Source organism: Pieris rapae, chromosome 6 (genome assembly GCF_905147795.1).
Source record: "Pieris rapae chromosome 6, ilPieRapa1.1, whole genome shotgun sequence".
Classification (NCBI taxonomy): Eukaryota; Metazoa; Arthropoda; class Insecta; order Lepidoptera; family Pieridae; genus Pieris; species Pieris rapae.
Window position 1 is genome coordinate 4,109,391 of NC_059514.1, and position 24,166 is coordinate 4,133,556.

The 24,166-nt window shown below is 30.7% G+C and overlaps 2 protein-coding genes across 8 annotated transcripts in view; one reads left to right on the forward strand and one right to left on the reverse strand.

Annotated features, from left to right (window-relative positions):
- LOC110994699 (tachykinins) overlaps positions 1-15,019 on the forward strand; it is a 50,264-nt gene extending 35,245 nt beyond the window's left edge. Inside the window, exons 1-3 of one of the 2 annotated variants that reach the window (XM_045628573.1) lie at positions 4,485-4,587; positions 13,234-13,811; positions 14,480-15,019. In XM_045628573.1, the coding sequence (XP_045484529.1) occupies positions 13,241-13,811; positions 14,480-14,508 (600 nt within the window). In that variant the 5' untranslated portion in view covers positions 4,485-4,587; positions 13,234-13,240 and the 3' untranslated portion in view covers positions 14,509-15,019. Of the gene's footprint in view, positions 1-4,484; positions 4,588-13,233; positions 13,812-14,479 lie in introns of those variants that run through there. The other variant, XM_045628574.1, reaches the window with a different exon arrangement.
- Positions 15,020-16,134: 1,115 nt separating this feature from the next.
- LOC110994700 (stress response protein NST1) overlaps positions 16,135-24,166 on the reverse strand; it is a 39,647-nt gene continuing 31,615 nt past the window's right edge. For all 6 annotated transcript variants that reach the window (XM_022261499.2, XM_022261500.2, XM_022261501.2 and 3 more), the window contains 8 exons: positions 23,879-23,962; positions 23,047-23,245; positions 22,498-22,612; positions 21,966-22,104; positions 20,911-21,120; positions 20,130-20,672; positions 19,481-19,564; positions 16,135-18,060 (listed from right to left, as the gene is read on the reverse strand). In XM_022261499.2, coding sequence (XP_022117191.2) covers positions 17,857-18,060; positions 19,481-19,564; positions 20,130-20,672; positions 20,911-21,120; positions 21,966-22,104; positions 22,498-22,612; positions 23,047-23,245; positions 23,879-23,962 — 1,578 coding nt within the window. In that variant the 3' untranslated portion in view covers positions 16,135-17,856. The remainder of the gene's footprint in view (positions 18,061-19,480; positions 19,565-20,129; positions 20,673-20,910; positions 21,121-21,965; positions 22,105-22,497; positions 22,613-23,046; positions 23,246-23,878; positions 23,963-24,166) is intronic.

Here is a 24,166-nt window from a genome sequence, read left to right on the forward strand (position 1 = left end):
ACATATTGTACTCAATACGAATTCATGGATGTACATGTTAAAAAGCTGTTTGTCTTTATCTAGTGAACGGGAAAGATAAGAGACCCATTAATATTCGTTTCATAAAATATCAGATATTTTTAGGTCAATCGAATGGTAGCGTGTATTTTTAATATTTTAAAACTCTACTTTTGTGTTCTTTGAAATGTTCAACGGGTTATGTATTCGTTAACTATGAGACTTTAATCCAGTAGGTGAATTTACGATTAACGTTCCCAACGATCAAAGCATGTTGGTCGATCGTGAGAACGCGTCTAATAGACATACTTGGTCAGTTCAGGGAGTGTGGGTTCGACTCCTTAAGTTACACAATTTAAAAATTCGATTTTAATTTTTCATTATTACCAATTTACACAGAATACGCTGGAACAAGCTTATGGTATGCTATATGCTAGTATGGTAATATGATAGGTATATGCTATGGCATATTAAATAGTAAAGGTCATGAGTCTATACCTAAGATGCTTACAGACCCACCAAATTTTAAATGATGTTATATATTTTTCATTTTTTTTAGACACAAGCTAAAATAATGAGGACAATACTCGTATATAAACATATATCGTTGCATATATAATATACTTGATTCGAAATTCGAATCAAACCTAATATATTTGTAATTGGACAATTTCAATCCATGACAAAAAACAATTTGTTCAGTACAAAACTTATCCAGAAATGAAAAACAAAACTGTCAAAAACAACTGCTTGCGTAGTTTGATCATTTGGAACTAAATCGTTAGTAAAGTACAAAGTTAAACGATTGATCTTTGGAATAGCTAAAGAATATACAGTTCCGACTCTCAGCGATTTGTTCTCGATGTTTGAAAAGTTAAGGATTCAGTAGAATGTTATTAATTTTATTTTAAATTTTACTTTGATACGCTAAGTGTATGAAAAATTTGATAATATTAATGATTAGGAAGGCAACGGCAGCCTTATCTAATATTCTCAGATTGAGATAAAACCAGAAAGTGTATGAATAACTAAGTTTACTTTTTTAATCTGTATAACGAAGTTTCAAATATTTATATTCTTTATTGTGTACAGTAAATCTGTATCTATGTTATTAAAAAAAAATAGTAACATAAAAATAAATAATTACTAAATTGAAACGAGTTTACTTCAATTATAGTATATCTATACGCCTATAACGACTTACAACATATATTTACATAGACTTACGCCCTTAATAATTGAATTAAAAACCGACAGTATTGACTAAACAGATGTTCATATGTGTTGACTAAAGATCCTGGTCTAAAAATATAGGTATGGAGCCTTTACAAACCTAATTACGAGCACGGTTATTTTTTCCTTTTTCTCCGAGGTCAGGGACAGGTAGCCTGTCGCCATGTATCTTAATTGCAGTGTGCTTTTTCTTTTATGTTCCTTAGACATCTTTTTACTGTCGTTTTAAGTCTACTAACATTGATATATAGAAGTAATAGAACACTTTATAATATATCCATACTGTACCGATAATAAAAACAACACGCATCAATACATTTAAATTTTGTACCCATTAGATCTATTATTTATATCTAATGTGTAAAGTATTATATAAATGATAAAATAATACAATGAATTATTAATACTTATACTTAAGTAACTGAACAACCAAAAACTTAAAATGACGTACGTCAATCGCCGCATTTTCGCTTTCAAATATGTCATCATGGTACTTAGTAAGTATAGCATTTGTGAGTTTGATGATTCTTCATCGACCATTAATTTCATGAATACAGCTGAAGGTTAAATATTTACCTCATCTAGTTTTATAAGATAGATGGTATTTAAAAGAATAGTGATCGTAAACACGATATATACGGTACGACATTGCATAAGACTTATTCGGTCGTTAAATGCTTGTTAAATTAAATGTTACTTCCGATTCTTAAGTGAAATTCAAGGTTTTAACTTCCTTTTTAAAACTGTAAGCAAGTTATTATTATGAAGCTATTTTAACTTAGGTTTTAAAAACTTTTAAGTGAAAATTGTTTGAGAACTATGTCTATAGATATTATATAATAAAAACATACATTACGCTTCTTTATTTCTCGTTTCTCATCTAATAAATATCTTCTAGTCTTCTAGAGTCTATAAACATCGTTAAATAATTTATAAGTCACTTTATTGCATCGTCTCTTGAATGTTTAAACGCATCGTAAAGTTTTTCACCAGTTCCATTTTAATGTTGTCGAAGTCATGCTCGTACTCAGAGTGGTTCATTAAGAAGTAGGAACATTTAGTCTATTTATCAGTAAAGATCGAAATATATTTAGTATTGCTTAAATCAGAAGTTTGTAAGAATTTATAACGAAGATCCGTTTAACGTGAGAAATCGTATGTTGGATATGCCGATGACCAATTACGAGGAATGCCGTGAAATTTCATTAAATGAATAATTTATTAATCTTTCGTTATTTTTCGCTGAGCTGCCGATCAAGATACATATGATAATTATATTCGTAATGTTCAATAAATTTATTGGACTACTAGTAGTCTCTAACGGTTTTGCTTGTTTGTCCTTCTAACTTATTATCAGCTAAATAATATGAATAACCTACTTCATGATAATTAAACTTTATTAAGTTAGAGATAAACCCTACTTTGAGGTTAAGTCTGGTGACCACTAAGTTAGCGGGAATTTCATTAAAGTGTTAAGACTGTAATTCCTGGCAAAACTTTTATAAAACTTTTCTTATGTAGTCCGTTATGTAAATGTTAGCGTGATTTTAAATAATTTATTATTAAGTAAATGTATAGTCATTGGTAGGTAATCAGTGATAAAGTATTCATAATTGATATACTTCATACACGTGTGAATAGAAATTGTGAGAGTCTGATCAAACAAAGGGATGTAGTGTAGTATGTTGTAACTATATAATGTAACTAGTTCATTTTCATCTTTAACACGTCCAGCCTGTAGTTCATGAAGTATTCACATAAAATACGCTTAGGTAAGTTTTTGATGGCTTGAATGCTGTCATTAACGAATACTAGGTGAACGTACATTTGGTACATCAGATATATGTCATGAATTTTCTATTAAAAATCCGTGCGTACTCCTCCCTGAAAGGCCCGCAACACACCCACTGCAAATGGGGATCTATGGGCTGCGATGACTGCCTATTTGAGCGTCCCGAAGGCTCGTTTGCCCCCTTATTATATATAAAAAAAGTAGAATGTAGCTGAAGATTTATTTGGTAAAATATATTGTTACTATTCGATCAAGGTCATTTTTTAATGTGTGAATGTCATAAATTGCATTTATCATCGTTTCACATTGATAGCTTATCCGTTATGACGTATTTATGGAAATGTTAAAAATTTAGCTTCGACAATTAAAGTAAAACATATAATTAGGGACAACCGTAATTATAATTTACTTTCCAATTCGTATTATATAACAAACGAAAAAGTAATCTTCGTTGATTAACTGCGTAGCGTAAGATAAATTAAGTAAAACATAAAACAAGTTTCGGGTAACGATGCTATCTCATACATGTTATACAACTCAAGTTGTGCCTGACTTGTGACCACTCAGGGAATAAGTTAGACAAAATGCAAGTACGCAAATTTATGACGTAACATTATTTTGTGTTGTTTTTCAAATAGAGTTTCAAAATCGAACTAAACTACTAAAACTCATTTTATAACTCGTATACTGATTTCGTAGCAATATGCTACATGGCGTAGCTATACGATATTTTGTAGCAAAAGTATGAGCGTCTACGGCTAAACGTCGGTACGTTAAAATGTTTACGGTACATTATGAAATATAAAACTTGTTATTTTTTTAATTATGTTAGTTTTTCCAAAAAAAACATAAGGTTAACGAAATTGCATGTCACTGGTGACTTTGAAAGTTATCGTCGAAAGTACAATGGTCCATAAATCCCATTAAGATAGTATATCTAGCTGATAATATGTCCATTATGAGGATCATCGGCTCGCTTGGAGTACCCACGCTTGTACAAACCTAATGTATTGCTATCTTATATTGGGAATGATATTTTGGACAATCAAAGATAGATGTTTTTTGTAGTATTTCCTTTATTTTTGACATAACAATATAGCAATAATAATTATATATTTGTATTCAGTTATGAATCAATTATAATTTTATTTATAATCGTACTTAGCTCAAAATCGATTTATGATTCCGGTTTACTATTTGAAAGATGACAAAAAATTACAGTATATCCGTAGAATTTGGAGTCGACACTACTGATGAAATTTGAATAATAAACTAGTCTATATTTTAAATAAAATTCAATGTTCTAATATTTTCATGTTATTAATTCCTATGAATTTACTATGAAATTTTATTTTATTTATTAATATAAATTTATTTTATTTTATTTATGATGAAGCAAACTAATAACATACTCAATTCTATTCAGTAAGGCAAACGTCACTAAACAGTTTTGTTCACGACTGTATTGCTATGACGATAACACCTGCTAACTCAGATTTGCAATCAGTGTGAAGGGTTTTCGCAGCAAATGTACCTGTGATATACCGTGACTAACAAGGGAATTGGTAAGAGTTTTTGTACTTTATGTATCATTTAGAGGGATCTCCATATAGTAAAGTATACTTGTGAGACCTTAATTTATAAGACCCAGTAGTAGTTAAAATCAAACGAATAAATAATAAAATAAATATGTTTTAGGTTTTTAAGTATATACTACTTTGCTCACCGCGGCTACTCTAAGCAATCGTCAAGTAAAATTACGTTTTAAAGGTCCAATTATATACGCTCAAGAAGTTTTATTTATTATTACGGCTTTTTTTAACTTAAGGCTAATAAGGATTTTTGACATATTAAAGTGTCCAATTACACTACTTACAGTATTTAATAAATCGACGACAAAAAATACACAAGAACCTCTTTATATATTTTTTTTCACTTACCAGTTTAGCACATAATTCTAACAAATTTAAGTAATAACATGATAAATTAGCGCCTAATCTCTTAATTTAAAATAAAATAACTAAAAAAAAACAAAATGTGAAATTATTCACATTTTGTTTTTTTTTAATCTGCGCTGCTTTATGAATAGCGTCAGAGCACCGACTTTAGTTTAAACGCTGCAATTGTACTAATTTACAAGAGTTGTAACTGTAAGTCGGAATAATTATAATATCGCTTTGTTTCTGCTTTTATCATCATAGCGAATAGTGCTTTCGCTATTTGTCATTACGTATATACCATTAATGTTTCGATAGTAACATTATTTTGTATCGTATTGTACACGTATTAATAAATAGGTTCGAGTTGAAAGCTATATAAATTGAAAAATAATTACCCCAATAGCAATTAAACTTTTAAAATTACTCTCGTATTAAGGGTTTTGTTTGAAGTAAATATTGTAATAAATTGAACCGAAATGGATAAACTTTGATAATTTTGTCTTGACGTGATTCGAAAGGTAAAGGTATTCATTCTTCTACTTTTAAAACTTTATAAATATGATATCTGTAGGTTGTGTCGTGATCAAAAACTGTTATATATTTTATAATCTCTTTGTTTGAATTTAATTTTTATTTATAATTTTTACACGTATACATAATACGAGCACATAACTTAAAAGTTATTGCTACAGATATTTTGCGTAATGAATTTTTTGAACGACAAATATTTAAACTGAAATATATAATGTTAATACTGATATGAATTAGTTTATGCTTATACATTTTATCATATAATATATTTTATATACTATTGTTATTATTGGGACAGGTAGTGCTTGTCCGACTGCTAGTGTTCTCATAATGTCATAATATACCTTTGTTTAAATAAATAACAAAATCTTTAAATTCAAATTATTTTAGTGAGGTTATATTAACGGTAATGTGTAGGTAGTAGGTTTTAGGTATATATATATATTGGAGTATTGTTATGAGTAACACGTTCCTTTAAATTACTACCAAAAACCTACTACCTACAAATTACCGTTAATATAACCTAACTAAAATAATTACAAATATATATATATTGGAGTATTGTTATGAGTAACACGTTCCTTTAAATTACTTTATTGTACCGTCATCATTTTCACATTATTTTTCATGGATTTGTCGCGGCCAACTAGTTTACTTAGCTGTTCAATTAATATCCTAGCCATTTAACTAAACGGCGCCGTTTAACTAGCGGCCTGGAAATGTTCAGCCAGTTGATTAAACAGCTAGATAAATGACTTGGATCGTTTCATTACTTGCCTAGCCTGTTGACTTTTAATTAAAATATTATTCCACTTTTAAAAAGATATATTTTTATGTTTCATCTTTTTTATTTCTGCCAAATAAAAACTTTTTCGTACTAATGGCCTAAGCATTAGCCGGCCAGTATATTTGATGTGGTAACAAACGCTACGGCTAAATATCTTTTAGGCCGCTAGTTAAACGGCGCCGTTTAGTGAAAAGGCTAGACTGTTAATTAAACGGCTTAATATGCTAGTTGGCTGCGACATATTGCTAATAAGATCGCAAGTCCGTTGCCGGATTTTATACGTTTACGCTATTTTAATAAAGAACCTTTTCTTAAAAGAAACATACGATACTTAAAATAGTGTAATAGGAAAGATTAAATTTTTTATGAATATCAGATGTTTGTTTTTTAGGAATATGCAATATCATGTGATTGTTTCATCTTACTCACGAAAGCTTATTATACGTAGTAATAAAATTGTGTTTCATAGAAACAGCTTCAGGCAATGCAGTGTGCTCCTTTGTAGATAATCTTTATAGAAGCTCTATACTGTTATAACGCAAACAATTCATGTATTTATATCAGTATTAGTGAGACGTTGATTTTAACCTTAAAGAAGGGTCAGTGGATGTACCTTATGACATAGATAGGGCAGTCGCGTTTGTCGATAATACAAAAATGTAGTAATAATTAAATTTCAAGAAACATTTTTTTTAAAGAATGTGTGTTCGGGAATCAAATCTATCGCAAGTAGTTTCAAAATAATATTTAAAGCGAATGTTGATGTACAGAAAAAAGATGCCATGGGTGGCTTTATCGCTAACAAGTAATAATTTCCAGGCAACTCTAGCTTGCAAAAATAATATTTAAAAAGATACTAAGGATGATAAAGCAATAGATGTAACACTGATAAATGATAAATAACCGAACATAATAATAAAAAAATCAATAATTTTATGAAGCAATTGTTGAAAAATACAATTTATTTGGACAAATGTGTCTCAAAAGATTTCCTTTGTGTGACAATGTTTCCGGCCACGGGGAGCCAATTATCACTTTACACAACACTAACGACGTATTACCTATTTTTATTTGTACTCAGTTAATTATCAGATGTTTTCACTTTTAATGTTTTATTTGTATTCTATAAACGTTTTTATGTTTTATATAAATATTTAAAAAAAATTTAGTTATTCGTTATCACAAAATGTTTAAAATAAAATGCGTGAAAAATACATCTTGAGGGCTGCATAAGAGCCTTGTTCGGATTTTTTTAGATGAACCAAGGAACCGATGTCGAATATATATATATTTTTATATAATAGGGGGGCAAACGGGCCCGCGGGACGCCCAAAAAGACAGTCGACGCAGGCCATAGACACCCATTTTAGTTGGTACGTTGCCGGCCTTAAAGGTACGCTCGAATTTTGAATTTTCGGAGATGGTATCTCTCAGGGAAGATCCCCGCCGGTAGTCGATTCCACAGTTCGCTAGTTCGAAAAAGACTACCTCACCTCACCTTGTGAAACAGACCGTGGAATTTACAGTATTTGCCGACTCTTACTACTATTTTATAAAGAAAACCAGCACAACACACCATGTTCTTGGCCTTAGTTTTCTTGTTTCTTGACTGATTGTTTTTCTAAATAGATGATTAGTATTCTAAGACTAGCATACGCCGCCGATTTTTAGCTCTAAGGTGTAATTCAATCGAAGCGTGACCCATATTGATTTATAAAAAAATCTAATCATATAAAATGGTTCACTTATTAAAAGAAATATTTTCGCAATATTTGAAACATGTCAATGTAATTAATTAATATAAGAAGCTTCAAAGGAAGGAATTTCATTTTATTACTCCAGAAAGAGTTCATTCATTCTCCAATTTTATAAAAATATTAGCCTCTTACACTAATGGCTGTCACAATTTATATTTTCAGTTAGTATTTCATTAATTACGGCAAGTTCAAGTTTTAATAGGGTGTCGCTTTTTTATATTTTACTATGTAACTACATATATATACCCTAATTATTTCATATTAATATTCAACTAATTTTCAAGGCAATTTAGAAGTATATATAAATGTATGCATGTATCATTTACAACTCTCAGTTCTTGCGTTTGAAGTCTGAGCGTCTATGGTAATTAACAAGTGTTGGTGAATGAGGTGTATCATTGCAAGGAAACCGAAGATCTAAAAGCAAGAACACAAACCTAACTAGTTTAGTTTAACTGCTGCTAATAATAAAGAGAGTACAATAGCTTCACGGTGATATGAACCAATGCCTTACAGTTAATTTCAGTAAATCGATTTGGCGACAAAGGCGATACGCATCAATTATTCTAATTACAATTATAATTATTATATAACCGCCATTGATTCAGTGATATACCGTATACACTCAGGACATGTATGAAAAAGAAATCTTTTATTTATAAATTAATCCGGTGGATAAAAAAAATCCATATTCTTAAAAGTTATAACGGAATTTCACAAATTCCATTGCTTCGTATAGATAGTAATAATTTCTTAGGCCGCACCATTACGAGCGATGTATGACTCTGTATTTGCAATATGTTAAACGTTATTGTATTTCACGGCCGGTACGTTTTTCATTATGGACAAGTACGTGTCGTGAATAGAAATGTTTGTACGATATTATAGGCTAATAATTTGGATAAATATAATAGTTTCTCTTGGTATTGGTTTTGTTATCAAGGATAAAAGAGAAAAATGTATGCTGAACTTGTAAAGTTTTACCGTCCCATGATTTCTTGTTGCGGTCCATTATAGAATAAAATTTGGTGCATTTATACTAAAATAACTTCAAAAATAGAACAATTTAAATGATAAAACTGTATTGTTTAAGACAATGAAATTAGTATATAGATCGTGCTGACCGGGCTATTATTTTAAAACCTTTTATTTCTGCGCAAACACGGAGGTAGCTAAAACGCAAGTATCTATCGCAATTCTGTAAGCTGTTAAATTAATGGGTCTCTATAAAAATATATATATTCACATTTCTGATAATTCACTAAATATGAATTAAATAATATAATATCGACACAGTTTTTCTTTCATGGAAACAGTATTTAATAGAAAGATATTATGGACTGAGCGCACAGCGTATAGGTTGCGGAATATGTTCAATAACATATTGTAATAGCATTTAATTAAATACATAATAGTTTTAGACATAAAACATTAAATAACGGTTTAACTTTGCGAGTAGTATGATTCCTTTTTTAATATTTTCTTCTACGCATTTATCTTTAATTGGTTGCAATAAAAGCGGACCAGAAAATGACCAGGTAAAACTAAAATGTAAATGTGGCTAAAAACATTTTACGGTAGACAAACTTTTATCTACGAATGTTCACGCGTTGACAATAACGCTAACAGGTTTTGTTATATTCACGCAAGTTTTTTTCTAAATTAAAAAAAAAAATTATTTACATGGAATGCTTTGGATTTCTTTTAGTATTCTAGTTGTAGCTATACTTGTAAATAAACCTTATAATTAAATTATGATTTTTTGTATCTTCAGTGAATAAGCAGTTAACAAAATGTGGTAATAAGATTTTTTCATTTCATGTTTTCTCTAATAAAAATTACTATTATATATATATATATATGTATGTATGTATATATTTAACAACTGTATGGATAAATACTTCGCAAAAATTGTATCAATATTTAATGCTTAATTTTAATTATTAATAAAATGTTTCTTTTGTCTCCCCAGTTGTTTCTCTTTGTTTTAAATTTTCTTCATCATTGTTATAAAATAAAATACAAGCGAAATTTTCACGCTAATTATCGTAGGCGATCTTTTTCAAGAACTTTATGAAAAATTATTGATATAGTTTTTAGTTGTGTTTTGTTTAACAATCACTAACAATTGGCATACGTTAAACAGGTTTAAGGAGAAAAAATAATTGTTTCTGGATGGGACATCAGACTTGTCACATCCAAGAAAAAATGATGGAAAACACGAATTTTCTTTGCCAAATTATATACCATACCCGATGACATAGTATGTATATTATATTGGCACCAAGGCTGATCGCCTTATTGACACAAAAGTTAAACCCAATCGGCTTAACCCTATTATAAGAGTTAAGGGACACTTTTAACTTATATTTTCTATGATATTTGGCTTAGTTCTGTTCTATAATTTAGGGTAAAATAGTAGCTTTCCGATGGAAACAACGAATCTAAGGATGAAATCCTAAAGCACTAGAAAATTTGTTGGACACAAAAGTAGTTATGTATATCCAATATATAGGTAGCACTAAAATAATTTTAATTATATACACAAATATTCTATAATATTGGTGAACTAGATATAATTAGAATTTAAATATTTCATATATAGTTGACTATTAAAAGAAGATTTATGTCAAGTTATGAAGCATTTGTTAGATCTCTGATACACCTGAAGTCATTTTAACAATTCTTTGTAATAAATGATTAGGTGCAAAGAAAAATCTAGAACAAATAACATGTTTAGAATCGTTTACTTTAATATATTAAATAATGAACTCGTCAAAATAATAAATATAAAAAATATTAATAAAACATTTTCAATTATTTATTATGAAACGTTCAAAGTATAATTCATAACATAATTTGAAGATAGCGTATTCATTAACCCTAATATCAGAGAGCGCTTTGTGCTCGTTTTACATCATAACTTTTCTATTTAAAACTTTGTTGAGATTTACATATAAAGCTTGCTACAATTGAATTGGGTTTTTATTATAAGTTAGACATTCCATCACTGTAATATACAGAATAATGTTTTTAACATTAAGATACAAAAAAAAAATCAGTGGCGCTACAGCCTCTTTAGGTCCTGGCCTCAGATTTCTGAATCTGTTTCATGATCAATTTTAAATCTCAGAGGCAAGTAGGTGATCAGCCTCCAGTGCCTGACACACGCCGTCGACTTTTTGGGTCTAAGACATGTCGGTTTCCTCGGGATGTTTAGCTTCACCGTTCGAGCAAATGTTAAATGCGCACATAGAAAGAATGTCCATTGGTGCACAGCCCGGGATCGAACCTACGACCTCAGGTATGAGAGTCGCACGCTGAAGGTACTAAGCCAACAATGCTCAACATTTAAAAACATCAAAATATATATAAACATAGGTTATTTTAATTTTATGTACCGTTAAACTATGGTTTTCTGAAGATTAAATTCAATTTAATTGCAGCCACATTATAATATTCTCTACTGTTATGCTCTTTTTTTATTATTTCGAAGACCGGGCAGCGAATACGAATGAGACTAAGTGCATTTAATACAACTTTTTAAAAGTTATAAAGTGGAAGAGCGCTATAAAATTTATGATTCAAATAATTGACTATTATTCTTGAATGAAATATAAAAAAATTGGTACTTTTTATTGCAGAGTGAATATTGTTTCGCATTTACACTTTATATACATACATATGCACGTATATAATAAGCTTCGTAACTACCTAAGCAATGGTAGAATAATTAAAAAAATAACAATTTAGTATATTTACATTCTCTTTAATTTCTACTTTTAATAAATCACTTGCTAAGATATAAAGTTTTAACAAATCATTCGTCTCGAGCTTATTAATAACGAAAAAGGTTAATTTTCAAGAATAAGAACAAAAGCCTCTTTGCAAAACCGAATATGGGAAAGCTAAAAGCGTATTTCCAGTTGTGTTTAAAACAGAAACAATTGCAAACGACGTAGAATGAAATGCAATATATCGTGAGAGCACTTAGCTTGTAATGGCGGGTGCAGATTCGGAGTAAATTTCGCACTATCGCAAAACGGCCAGCACCACTTTTAACGCGTGTTGACAACTTATTAGCAGTTCTTTGTTATGTGAATGATAAGAAAAGGAATTCTATTTTAGGTTTTTGCATAATTCTATTATTATTAATTATGTTTGACATATATTTAAGGTGGCGCGTTAAAAATACATTCCAAATTCAAACGTACTCAGTAGCCATTTACTATTTTTAGCATATTTATTACAATTGTAAAACTTTATATATAGCAAAATGGCTCTAAAAATTTGCTTAATAGTTCTTTATATATATATTGTATATGTATTTATAAACCAATAAATTTCCTGTTGTTAAAGTTAGTTGTAAAGTTATTGGTCTATCAACACCAATAAGCAATACTTTTGAAGTCGCAAACCTTAAAAATATTAAATGTAATGTTATATTTATTTTACACAAAACTTATCTTGTTAATTTTTTTATGTTAAGTAATTTTTATGATTATTATTGTGACAGATGAATGTGGTGTAAGTTTTTCGTTCTGTTTCGGTTATAAGTTGACGATTTCATTATGTAAGTCATGTTCATTCGTTCGTAATAAAAACTTACAAGTAGAAGGCACATACATTGTAGGGACAATATTTGTTTGTGGACTGTCATGTTTGTCATGTGAAGGCTTTAGGGAGTATTTACTCGAAGTAAAAAGCCTAAATAGTATTACATTTGTACGGTTATATTTATTATTGCGATAGTAGGTATATGAAATATATATATAGAGAAATATATAGAGAAGCACAGGGATGATAAGTATATTGAAAATCCGAAACATATTTGTCAAAAATAGACAAGAAAATCATTTAAAAGCATACAAAATTTTTATGTACAGTTTAAATACACGTATTACGGTTCCCGTATTTTAATAACCACTCAAGTAAAATATTAATCTATTCTAATTAAAATATTATGCTCTATAATGGAAGGTAATAGTGGCATTAAATACCTACGAACATACTTTAGAGATAGATAGTCTACAATTAATACCAACTTTACTTTCTTACGATGTTTCGAAATAGTCCTAGCCGCTAAAGAAATTGTTTATTGATGTATGAACATTTAATTTAGGCAAATCTTAGTACAAGTTTGTTTTATGTCAATTGTTACGTTTTAAAGTTAATTATAAAATGCAATTGTTGCAGATACAACATGGCGTCGTATCGGACATACGTTTTAATTGTTATCATACCTCTAGTCCACGCGTTGACGGCGCAAGAAGTTGTGAAGAGAGTGCCTCATGGATTCTTCGGCATGCGAGGCAAGAAATACGTGGACGCCCGAGACTCAGAGATGTTTAAACGACGACCGAATTTCTTTGTCGGCGTTAAGGGAAAGCGGGGCTTCGAATATCCAGACTTTTGGCAATACAAAAGGGCACCCATGGGTTTTGTTGGAATGCGAGGAAAAAAGGATGTCGATTATGACATTGAACATCTATCACAAGAAGATGAAGTGAACGAAGCGATAAACGATTATTTACAAAGACTCCAGAATCAAGACGAATCAAATGAGGTGGACAAGCGTGCTTTTTACGGAGTTCGAGGAAAGAGATTCATGCAAAAGAGAGAGAATAGACCTCGTGGCTTTATTGGTGTTCGTGGAAAGAAAGACGCTAAATATAACGCAAAGGAAATTAAGTTTTTGCTGGACAGCCCTTGGCCGAAGAGAAAGGCACAGACCGGCTTTTTGGGAATGCGCGGCAAGAAATGGCTTAATGACGGTATGTTTATGTAATATTTATTATCCTGAAAGCAAAAATTAACGATGTAAGCATTCTATTGAATATTTTTGTATTCCTTTTTTAATTATCAAGATTAACAGCATGTCTGTAAACATTAAATGCGGTATATAATCTACACTAATATCATAAAAAGGATTGATTTGATTGTTTATTTGTTTGCATTAAATAGGCTCCGACACTACTGGACCGATTCAAACCTTTCACCATATAAACATAGGCTATAAATATTTTTTTTACATTAGGGTTCTGCATAAAATGGCATAATCATATATCACATTCGCTGCTGAAACTTTTAACAATAGCGATGATTTTTTGACAATTTTATAGAAGACATAAATATCTCCAAAAAGTACGCGATACCAATAAAAATATAAACAAAAAAATATATTTTGCATTACAATTTTATTAACAGAGATATGATTTCGGAAATATAACGCTTTGGCCGAAGTAATGTTTTTTTTATGGACGTTAACCTGATGTTGAGTGATACCGCCACCCATGTACACTCACATTGCCAAAAGTCTCGCAAGTGCGTTGTCGGCCTTTAAAGTTTCAGTTGTAGAACCGAAGAGGCACAGCTAGTCTGATGAAACTAATTAGCATTTTCCACGTTGCCTTTGCCAAATATTTGTATTGTATTGTTACAGACTCCCACGGCGAACTGGTACCCAACTAAGTCAATGGACTAGAAATATTATCACATATCCTATTTTTAAGCTGCGCTCTTGCCAATTATTATAATAGGCTTATTTTAGCGTTGACAAATCGGACTTCTAGTGTATAATGTATTTTATTTCTTACTTATTTATAAGAAAAATATTGAATTGTTATTTAACATGAATGTATTTTACTAGAAAATAATGGAGCTCTGTTTATAGATACCTAATTCTCCACAAAATGTTGTGGAAATTTGTAAACTTGTTTGCAAATTTTAGTACTACATAAGATTTTAAAAACTTCGACTATTGTAAAATAAAATATAGTTATTTTGTAGGAATTATGCTTTCCTGATGAAATTAAAATTTCCTTTCAATGCTAAATGTATTACTACGTTATGATTTGTCAGTTTCAAATTATTTTGCTCATATTTTCTCGTGTATATGTTAAATTATGTTATGAATACATTTTGCAAAGGCTGGCAAAATGGTAATTATAATCACTTGAAATAAATGCAGTTGTCAATTTTATTATTGTTTTATTTATACTCAACTAGCAAACCCGGCGAACTCCGTTTCGCCACCAGATGGCTTCGTTTTATGTAACATTTTGTTTGGTGATTAAAGATTTTTTTTTATATTTATATATAATAAAAAAAATTCCTTTATAGGAAAAAAATATTTCATTTCACAACAGTAATGAATTCATTTCGATTACAAAAATGAAGTGTTATTTAGTTGAACTTCTCCAAGTAAATGAAAGTGAATCCAAAGTAAATACTGAATAGGTGTCCGCAAATTATTATGTTTCATTGATTATTATTGTTTTATTTATTCTCAATGTCAGGAGTTAGTAGAAGATCCGAAATAGAAGTGCTACCATGAGCCTGACAAAGAATTAACTGAAAATGGTAGTAAAAGTATTTTCCTATTTAAATAAATAAATTGCATTGTGGATGCGTTCAATACTAAAAATGTTCAACATATTCAGGGTGGCCAAAAAGAAGTGGCTAGAAAAATATTACAGCCACTCATGACCATGTGTAATATCTTTTCAGGATCCCTATTAAAATGCGCCAAAACTTTTAATGCAGGGTAACTTTTCCGTTGAGTTTTTTTTTCACACGCGTCCAATAATAGAATATAAGCCTACGTCTGGCGTCTCAGGGCGTAACTCCGGCGATTTAAGTAATCGCCACACCTATTAAACTTAGACAGCCTGAATGAGCAAAATGCCTAGGCTCGTAGAAGTACATATTATGAACTATGGTTCTCGGTTCAATTTACGGCGAAACGATAATTCTAAGTAGGCTGATCACGGCCTATTATTAATTAAATGATCGATAAAACAGACAACTGTTTGTCTATTGAAGAGTAACGGATATATTATCTAATTAAAGTTTCTTTGTAGACAGTTTGATGTTGTATTGTTTAAACCTTTCACCGTATTGGCTTAATTCCAGTCATTTTTAGACAAAGGTCTATCCACATACACCGATTCGACCTACCATGGATAGCTTGTATCGACAGATGGCTATTACAATCCGTCGATTGGAAATTGGCACACATTATCATATTTGGATTAAGATGATCTATCTCAGATGGTCAAAAATGGATTGGCGATAGGTTATAATAAAACGCTTGAAATTTTTTAAATATTTTTTATTAAATCTTTTCTTCTTATAAATCCATCGATTGCTAACATAATATAGATGAACATGTACAGAAGCCGTGTCTTGCGTGATAAATACATAATATTGACAACCTTAGTTGCCTTGTGTCAAACCGCCATTTTGACCGATTTCATTTTAAGGAATTCTTTATAAAATGCATAATCATTCAATAACTGCATTTACTGGGGTCCTGTATTCATAAAAAAATAATTGCTTGCAAATTTTATTTGTTATTTGACATCTGTCATTGACGTAAAATTAATTCTAGCAGTCATTGTTGTAGATCATAACTATTCCTTTTTTTTAAAGAATGTAACCAAAATGGCGGATGACATTTAGTATTACAAACAGACCGTCGCTAATAAAAATCATAAGGCCATTTTTGTATACTACATGATTATTTAGAGAAACAGTAAAAATGGACACTTAGCAAATTTTATAAGCACTGTCTATGATACATTAATATTTCATTGATAATACCATAACTTGGAAAATTAGTTACTTAACACATCATAGACAAAATGAAAACCGAAATTACACATAGAGTGTAGATTATGTTGGTTAATAGTTATTACAATTTATTAATACTAATACATACTATTTCAAAAGTATCCAAGTGATTGGGCGTTTATTTTGCCACCTGTCAAAATGTCTTGTGACAATTCAGATATTAGCGCAAATAAGTCTTAAAAAGGGAATATTGTATGAAACAAAAGAATTGATTAAATTTCATAGAACGCTAACTACTTATTATACAAAATTGTTTATGCAATTACTTAATAGTTAACAAATCAGCGTTTCGCATCTCATTAATCCGCCTTTCAAATTCCTTAAATACTCAACCTATGTTTAGCCGTTTTAGCATTCAATAAAGTATATTTGAACTGTCGTAATATTTAGGAATCAAACCATGGTAGTAAGACATTTGAAAGGTGAAAAAGCTCTACCAATTTTAAATTCTAAAAACATTTAGGAAAAATACCTAAGTGTAATCCCAATATAGGTGCAATTACACGCAAACTAAAAGGAGCCTAGTACGTCTATCTCGCTCGCTCTTAAATACTGGGATATTGCTATCCTTCTCGCATAGACAGCGTCATTAGTAACAGAATAGAAATAGAATATTTCAAACCGACTAAGCAGCATCTACCGAACCAAATTTGATTATTACTTTAATAAAAAAAATCACAATAAATAAAAACTTATAATTATTGTATACGCTGTGAGCACAGCTGTTCTATACACAACCTATCCGAATAAATCCATAATGATGACGTATTACCATAAAATTCCTAAAGACCTATGTTCCGATATGAAAATACATTTAAAATTTTCTAAACGAGGAACGTCAAGCTGTGATTATTCGCTTAGCAATAGCAATGTTTTAAAATCTTGGATTTCCATAAATGCAATAATTACATTGAATATTACAAGAGGCGCAAATTTGCCGCTAGCCATTGCGTCGACGTATACATATCGGCTAGAATTAAATTTCAATTCACACAGCACCAACAACAAAAGGCACCGTAAAACAAGGACAACATCGACAACACAATTCATGGATCGAAACAAAGAAAATCTCTTCTTAAATTATCGAAATCTGCTCCGCAAATCCGATAATTCTCGAACAATTGCTCCGACGTCGGCCAACGCTGACCAAAGCTAGCCAATACGCATACCCGACCTCTGATTCCTTTAGATCGCGTTTTGCAAGGTCAACGGGTGGCTGATACCGTGCCCATTGTGCGTCGTGAACTCCTCCTTCTGGTTGTGTTCGGACATCCGCTCCGAGTGGAGGAAGTTAGCGGATATATGGCCCACGTTTGTCACGTTCCCATTGTTTGTCTCGACGTTGGCGTTGTCCATTTTGCTGGAATGCTCGCCAGAGGACTCCTGACTCTAAAATTTAAAGAAATTTTCTAATATATGTTGGCTTTTAATATTTATTTATTTGTTTTGTACTCCTACAGCTAACACAAATTACATATAATAGCAAACAAATACACCGAGAACATAGCCACAGATGGAATACATGATAAATTCAAATTCAAAATTTATTTATTCATGTAGGTAACAATGTACACGTATGAACGTCAAAAAAAGAAATATTAAATGAATTTAATTTTACATTTACTGCCAGTTCTCAAATCAAGGGCGTAGAACGGAAGAGAAGAACTGGCAATAAACTCTCCGCCACTCTTTTTAATCGCCAAGTTTTTTTTTACACAATGCTTGTAAGGAGCTGCAACCACTACACCATGTTCCATATGACATATTGAGTAATAAAGAATAAAATAAGAAAAATAAAAAAAAAAAATTAAAAAAATTAAAAACAAAGATTTGTCCTCTATCAGCAGGAGGCATGGTGAAATAGGAGCACGCACTTACGTACTCGTGAGAACAACACGCAAAGATACATTATATAAATAAAGATTTACAAAAGGGAACAAACAAACAAAGTATTTAATACAATTAACTAACTGATTAAATTTAATTAATTAAGCCTAAATTGGTTGTGTTGTGTAATGGTGTAAAAGTGTGATGTGTGATTTGCGCTATGTATATTCTTAATACATTTTTTAACCACATTCCGCGATAACCTCAACAAGTCAATGCCTAAATAGTGGTCATTGTATGTCCGAGCAGCGCGATACAAAACTGAGTTTTAAGCGTAATTAGTATTCATGTGAAGAACATGAAACAATGTACGAATACGATATTTACTTAATTAACTTCTAAACATTTATTATGAAACATATTAAATTTTTAATTATTATCTGCTAGTTTTAATGGTCCAGGGAATATGCTATCTCGCTCTTACAACTTTATTACAAACATTGAAAAAAAAAATTTAGAGTTTTACAACAGTGTACCAACATTCCGTCCGATGTTCCTCGGACATTTTTTAAAGCAATATACTAAGGGCCTGTTTCACAATGTCCGGATAAGTTCCAAATAAGCTATTTATTACTTATTGGTAGGATAAATAGTATTTTTGCGTTTCACGACTGTCAGATAGCGCTATACGTCATGAAAGGCGAAGTATCTTATTTGGAACTTTTATCTTGCGAATAATTTATGTGTTGCATAGCTATTTGGCACTTTATCCATACATTGTGAAACAGGCCCTAAGAATGAAAATAATTTGTTTAGTTTGCCAGTAAAATTTACATATCCATATTATATTCTTATTTAATATTATATGGTTATTGTTTTGGATGCCAGCGAGATGTTCTGGTTTGGAGGTATGCCATAACTTAGGAATAACCTTGTGGTGTTAAATGTATTAAAATGATTATTATAATGAATATTTACTCACAAGTTTGTTATCGGTGCGAGCGAGAGGGGCGAGGGGTGCGATATTCCCATTGTGAGGCTGCCAGCTCTCCGACTTACCTTCCGGCTGAAATTACAAAGAAAAAATGTTCAAATCTAAATTAAATAAACATTTGTTTTTTTATGATTGAACATGTTCTTCGATACTAGCAAAAAGATTCAAACGATGAGAAAAAATATCACATTTATATATATATATATATATATATTACATAGGTTTTTAGATTTCTAAACTATAGTCTGATAATTCCGTAAAATTCTGACGGCTATCATTTTTTGACAAGTCAGAGATTACAAACCTTTTCAACATTTGGCACATATTTCGATTTCGCTACGAGTCTGAACAACTAGTCTATCCATTTTTCATATATTTTTTAGCGTTTATATAAGCTTTTAGAATTGTAGGATTAAGTTAAAGTTAATTCGTAGTGTCAAAATATTATAGAACTCTAAGACTATGAATGAAAATTAACTATTAATTATTTATTTTAGAGCATTAAGTCAACCTAATATAAGTTATGTAATATTAGCTATAATTATTGTATAGGCTAGGTTGGATTTTGCACTCTCTTATGTGAACTTTATACTTTGGTTGGATTTTTTTTATAATAAATAAATGATATAATAATTACCTGACTAGTAGCGAGCGACAATAAATCTTCAGTTTGTACATTTCCATTATCTGTGACTTCCTTTGCGCTATCCTTAGCTAATTCATTTAAACCGTCTACCACATTTGGTAAATTTACAATTTCGGAAACTTTTGATTCCGATACATTTAGGTCTAAAATCGGTTCTGCTACATTGATTAAATCAGAAATTATGGGAACTCCCACTTTTATAGTATCAGGTTCTGTCACGTTAACACTTTCTGTAACTGTTGTTACATTTACACTTTCAGTAGCATTTGTTGTTACATTTACACTTTCTGTAACATTTGTTGTTACATTTACACTTTCTGTAACATTTGTTGTTACATTTACACTTTCCGTAACTGTCGTTACATTAACACTATCCATTGGTTTGTCTTGTACGGATTTAGAATCTTTTGCGTCTTGAGCCACTTGTTCTATCTTTGGGACTGGCGGTTGTGCAGAAATCTGATTTTGTGTTTCAGCGCTTTGGTTAACTGGCGCTTTATCTTGTTCTTGTTTCTTTTTATCTTCTTCCGCTTGCTGTAAATTTTGAGAAATATATTTTGAGTGAAATTTAGAGTAAATTAATCAGTTCTTATAACTAGACACTTTTGTACTCCCAAAGTGCTGTTATATCTAAGTTATCAGGTTTAATTTTTTTATATGACAGGGGACAAATGGGCAGGAGGCTCATCTGAATTTTAAATGGATATTTTTCTGTCAGAAGATTCGCAAGTGCGTTACATATACTTTAAAGACATTGTCAAAAGCAACGTACCTTCTTAAGCCTGGTTCTCGCCATAATAGCTTCAACTCTCTGTTTCCGTGCAAGCCTTTCTTTCTCTTCCCTTTCAAGTTCTTCTTTACGGCTTTTTTCCGCCTCTTCTGCTGCGCGTTTCTTTTCTTCTTCTTCACGAAGCCTCGCCTGTTTTTCTACCTCCTCGCGAACCTTTCGTTCGGCTTCATCACGTTCTAGTTGCTGCTGCACCTGAAATAGAAACATTACTTAAACTCTGATACTGGGGCGAGTAAATAATAAAATAATAGAATATCTATTGTTCATAAATAGGCTATACTCCGATTTTTAATTCTGTAGAATTCTGACAGCTATCATTTGACATGTCAGAGATTACGAACCTTTTTGGCCGGGCACATTTTTCAATTTCAATACGAATCTGGACATCTGACTCTATACATACATTTTATTTGTTAGTGAATGTATCCATTTTATGAAGTGCGGTGCTCCACATTAAAAGTAGTTTCATCACAAACAGTAAAAAACGTAAGTTAAGATAACATTTTTTTTAAATGTTTACTAAACCTGGAATTAGTAGGCAGTGATGCCAGCTTAATAAATAAAATAAAGAAACCAAATTTTACTTAATATATTATTCGTGATATTGAAGTCACTTGAGTAAGTAAATATTTAAATTTACCTTTTTAGAGGTAAAACAAAAAATACGTATTAGTTCATTTTTTATTACCCTCAAATGGGTCATGTTTTTCCCCTTTTCGGTGGATAACTTTTAAGTAGCAACACTTATAAAATTCAGAATTCTAGGAAATAAAAATTCAGAGTATAATAGTTTCAATGAGTTAAAACATTTTGTGGTAAAAAAACCATCCAATCGCTACTTAAGCTTTATAATATTCATGAGTAAGCGTTTATAAAAGCTAGTATTGGGCATTTGAACTGTCAAACCGGAAGTCCGAAAGATTGGAAGGGTCATTAGACCCAAACAGTGTTAGACCAAAATGCCGAAGGATGCACTATTCGGAAATATACTAAAAACCGACACACAAATGTTTTTTACTAATTACACGTAAACCGACCTCAATAGCCTTCTTAAGTTTTTCTTCCTCCATTCTTCTCTGCAGCGCAGCCAGTTCCCTGGCTTCCTCTTCTTCGCGACGTTGTCTTTCTTCCTCTTGACGTTGTCGCTCTTCTTCTTCTTCGGCTTCACGTTGCAGTCTGTCAAATTTACGTAAACGGATCTTTATGACAGTGATGAAAATTTAAATTTTCCGATAAAAAAATATTATCTTTTCGGACAATAAATTTACACTTTTATTATAATTTATATTAATATAACGATTTGATTGGTTTTTTGTTGTACGGATTTACATTAAAAAAAAAATTAAAAATCTCAGTGACATAAAGACTTTATGTAAAATAATAAAAGTATACACAATTATATTTCGAATTTATGTGTCGAAAAAAGTTTATTTTTTATGTTTTGTAAACATAAAAATAAGGCACATTACTGCCATTTCTACATATTGGAAATAGAGTAAACAATGAAATAATTACCGTGTCCATGATTCATGGCATTATGTAGACTAAATTCAAAGGCTAGCAACATACCTGATCCTCTCCAACTCCGCTTGCCGTTCCAGCTCCTCCCTAGCACGCCTTCGTCTCTCTGCGAGAGCGGCTTTGGCCTCCCCTTCAGTCGTTATACGACGAGATATCATTGACGCTGAAATCATTTATCTAATATAGTAATCGGAAATTGCAATTTTCTATAGAAAAGCTAAAGTATTGTTACTTATTAAAAGCTAAAGTAAAAAAAAGTAAAAAGCTAAAGTAAAGCTTAGTAGTTAGCTAAAGTATTGTTTACTCAACCTAAGAACTATAGGGGGGAGCGGTGCGTTCTTTGATTTTTTATTTTTTTTTAATAATTTTTATTTGGTGATTACATCAACAGTAATTATTTAATTTTTTACACATATTACCCACATATTGCTTATGTTTAATTTCGAGGATTCCTTAAAAAAATATCCTTATAATCCTTAATATATTGATTCATTTATTTGCCTTAATAAATTTTAATGGGTGTAAATCTATACATATAACTAAAAAAAAAACATATACAAATCATAAAGTTAATAATAATATATATCTCTTTCATACCTGTCATTTCGTTCTCGTCATTCTTTTCAACAGAAGATTCCTTCTTCGGCTCAATTTTATGTGATTCTTTCTGTACAATCTTCTGCTTATCTTCTGTTTCCACTGGTTTTTGAATTTCGATCTTGATTTCTGATGTCTGTTCTACGTTCCGTACATTCGTTTCTATATTTGTTTCTATATTTTCTTTATTATCGATTATCTGTAATGTGATTATACATAATTTAAACATTTTTTTTGGTAAACAAATTTAATACAAGATTTAAAAAAAAAACTGTTTTAAAATATTATACATGCAAAGTACCAATGCATTGTTAAAAAAATCAGTGAAGTTATACTCCTTTGACGTATGGAAACAAATAACTAAAATGCAGTAGTGATTAACCATAAATATTAAAATTAATCAAAAAGATTTTTTTAAAGAAATAAATTATTAATAAATACTATCACCGTCGTATATGAAATTGATTATAAATACCAAAATTATATTTATATATTCACATATTGTTTTATTGTACTGTTCCGAAACACGTGTTCTAAATATAAAAATACTAGAATATACAACTTGAACATAGTTATTGATTTCCATACCACCTAGACCTAACTTTACGATGGCGAATTTAGGTGTCGGTGTGCGCGCGCATCGTACAAATTCACTCTCATATTATTTCTCTATTGCACCAAAAGAAGTATAACTTCAAAACCTACATTTTAGCACCTAATACATTAATAAAGCCTTCAAAATAAGGTTCTTTTTGCAAACTAATATACTATAATAATTACATGAAATGTTTTAAATGAGTGTTTTGATATAATGCAAAAATATATAACTCACGTGTTTCGGCTCATCGTACACCTGCAATGCCTCTAGTTTCTGCGTCACCTGATGGGGGTCCACTGGTCGCTCTGACGTCATTGACTGGAATGATCATAAAAGCAAAAATATTTTAATATAAATAATATATTAAAATATATTATACTAGCAGACTCGGCCAAGCGTTGCTGTAGCTAAGGTTTTTGTTATTTACCTTACCTTGAATAGTTTATTACATAGTAGTAAACTATTCAAGGAAAATGGTAGGGGATCTTATGTGAAACGTTGGTACTATTAACACAGCGCCAT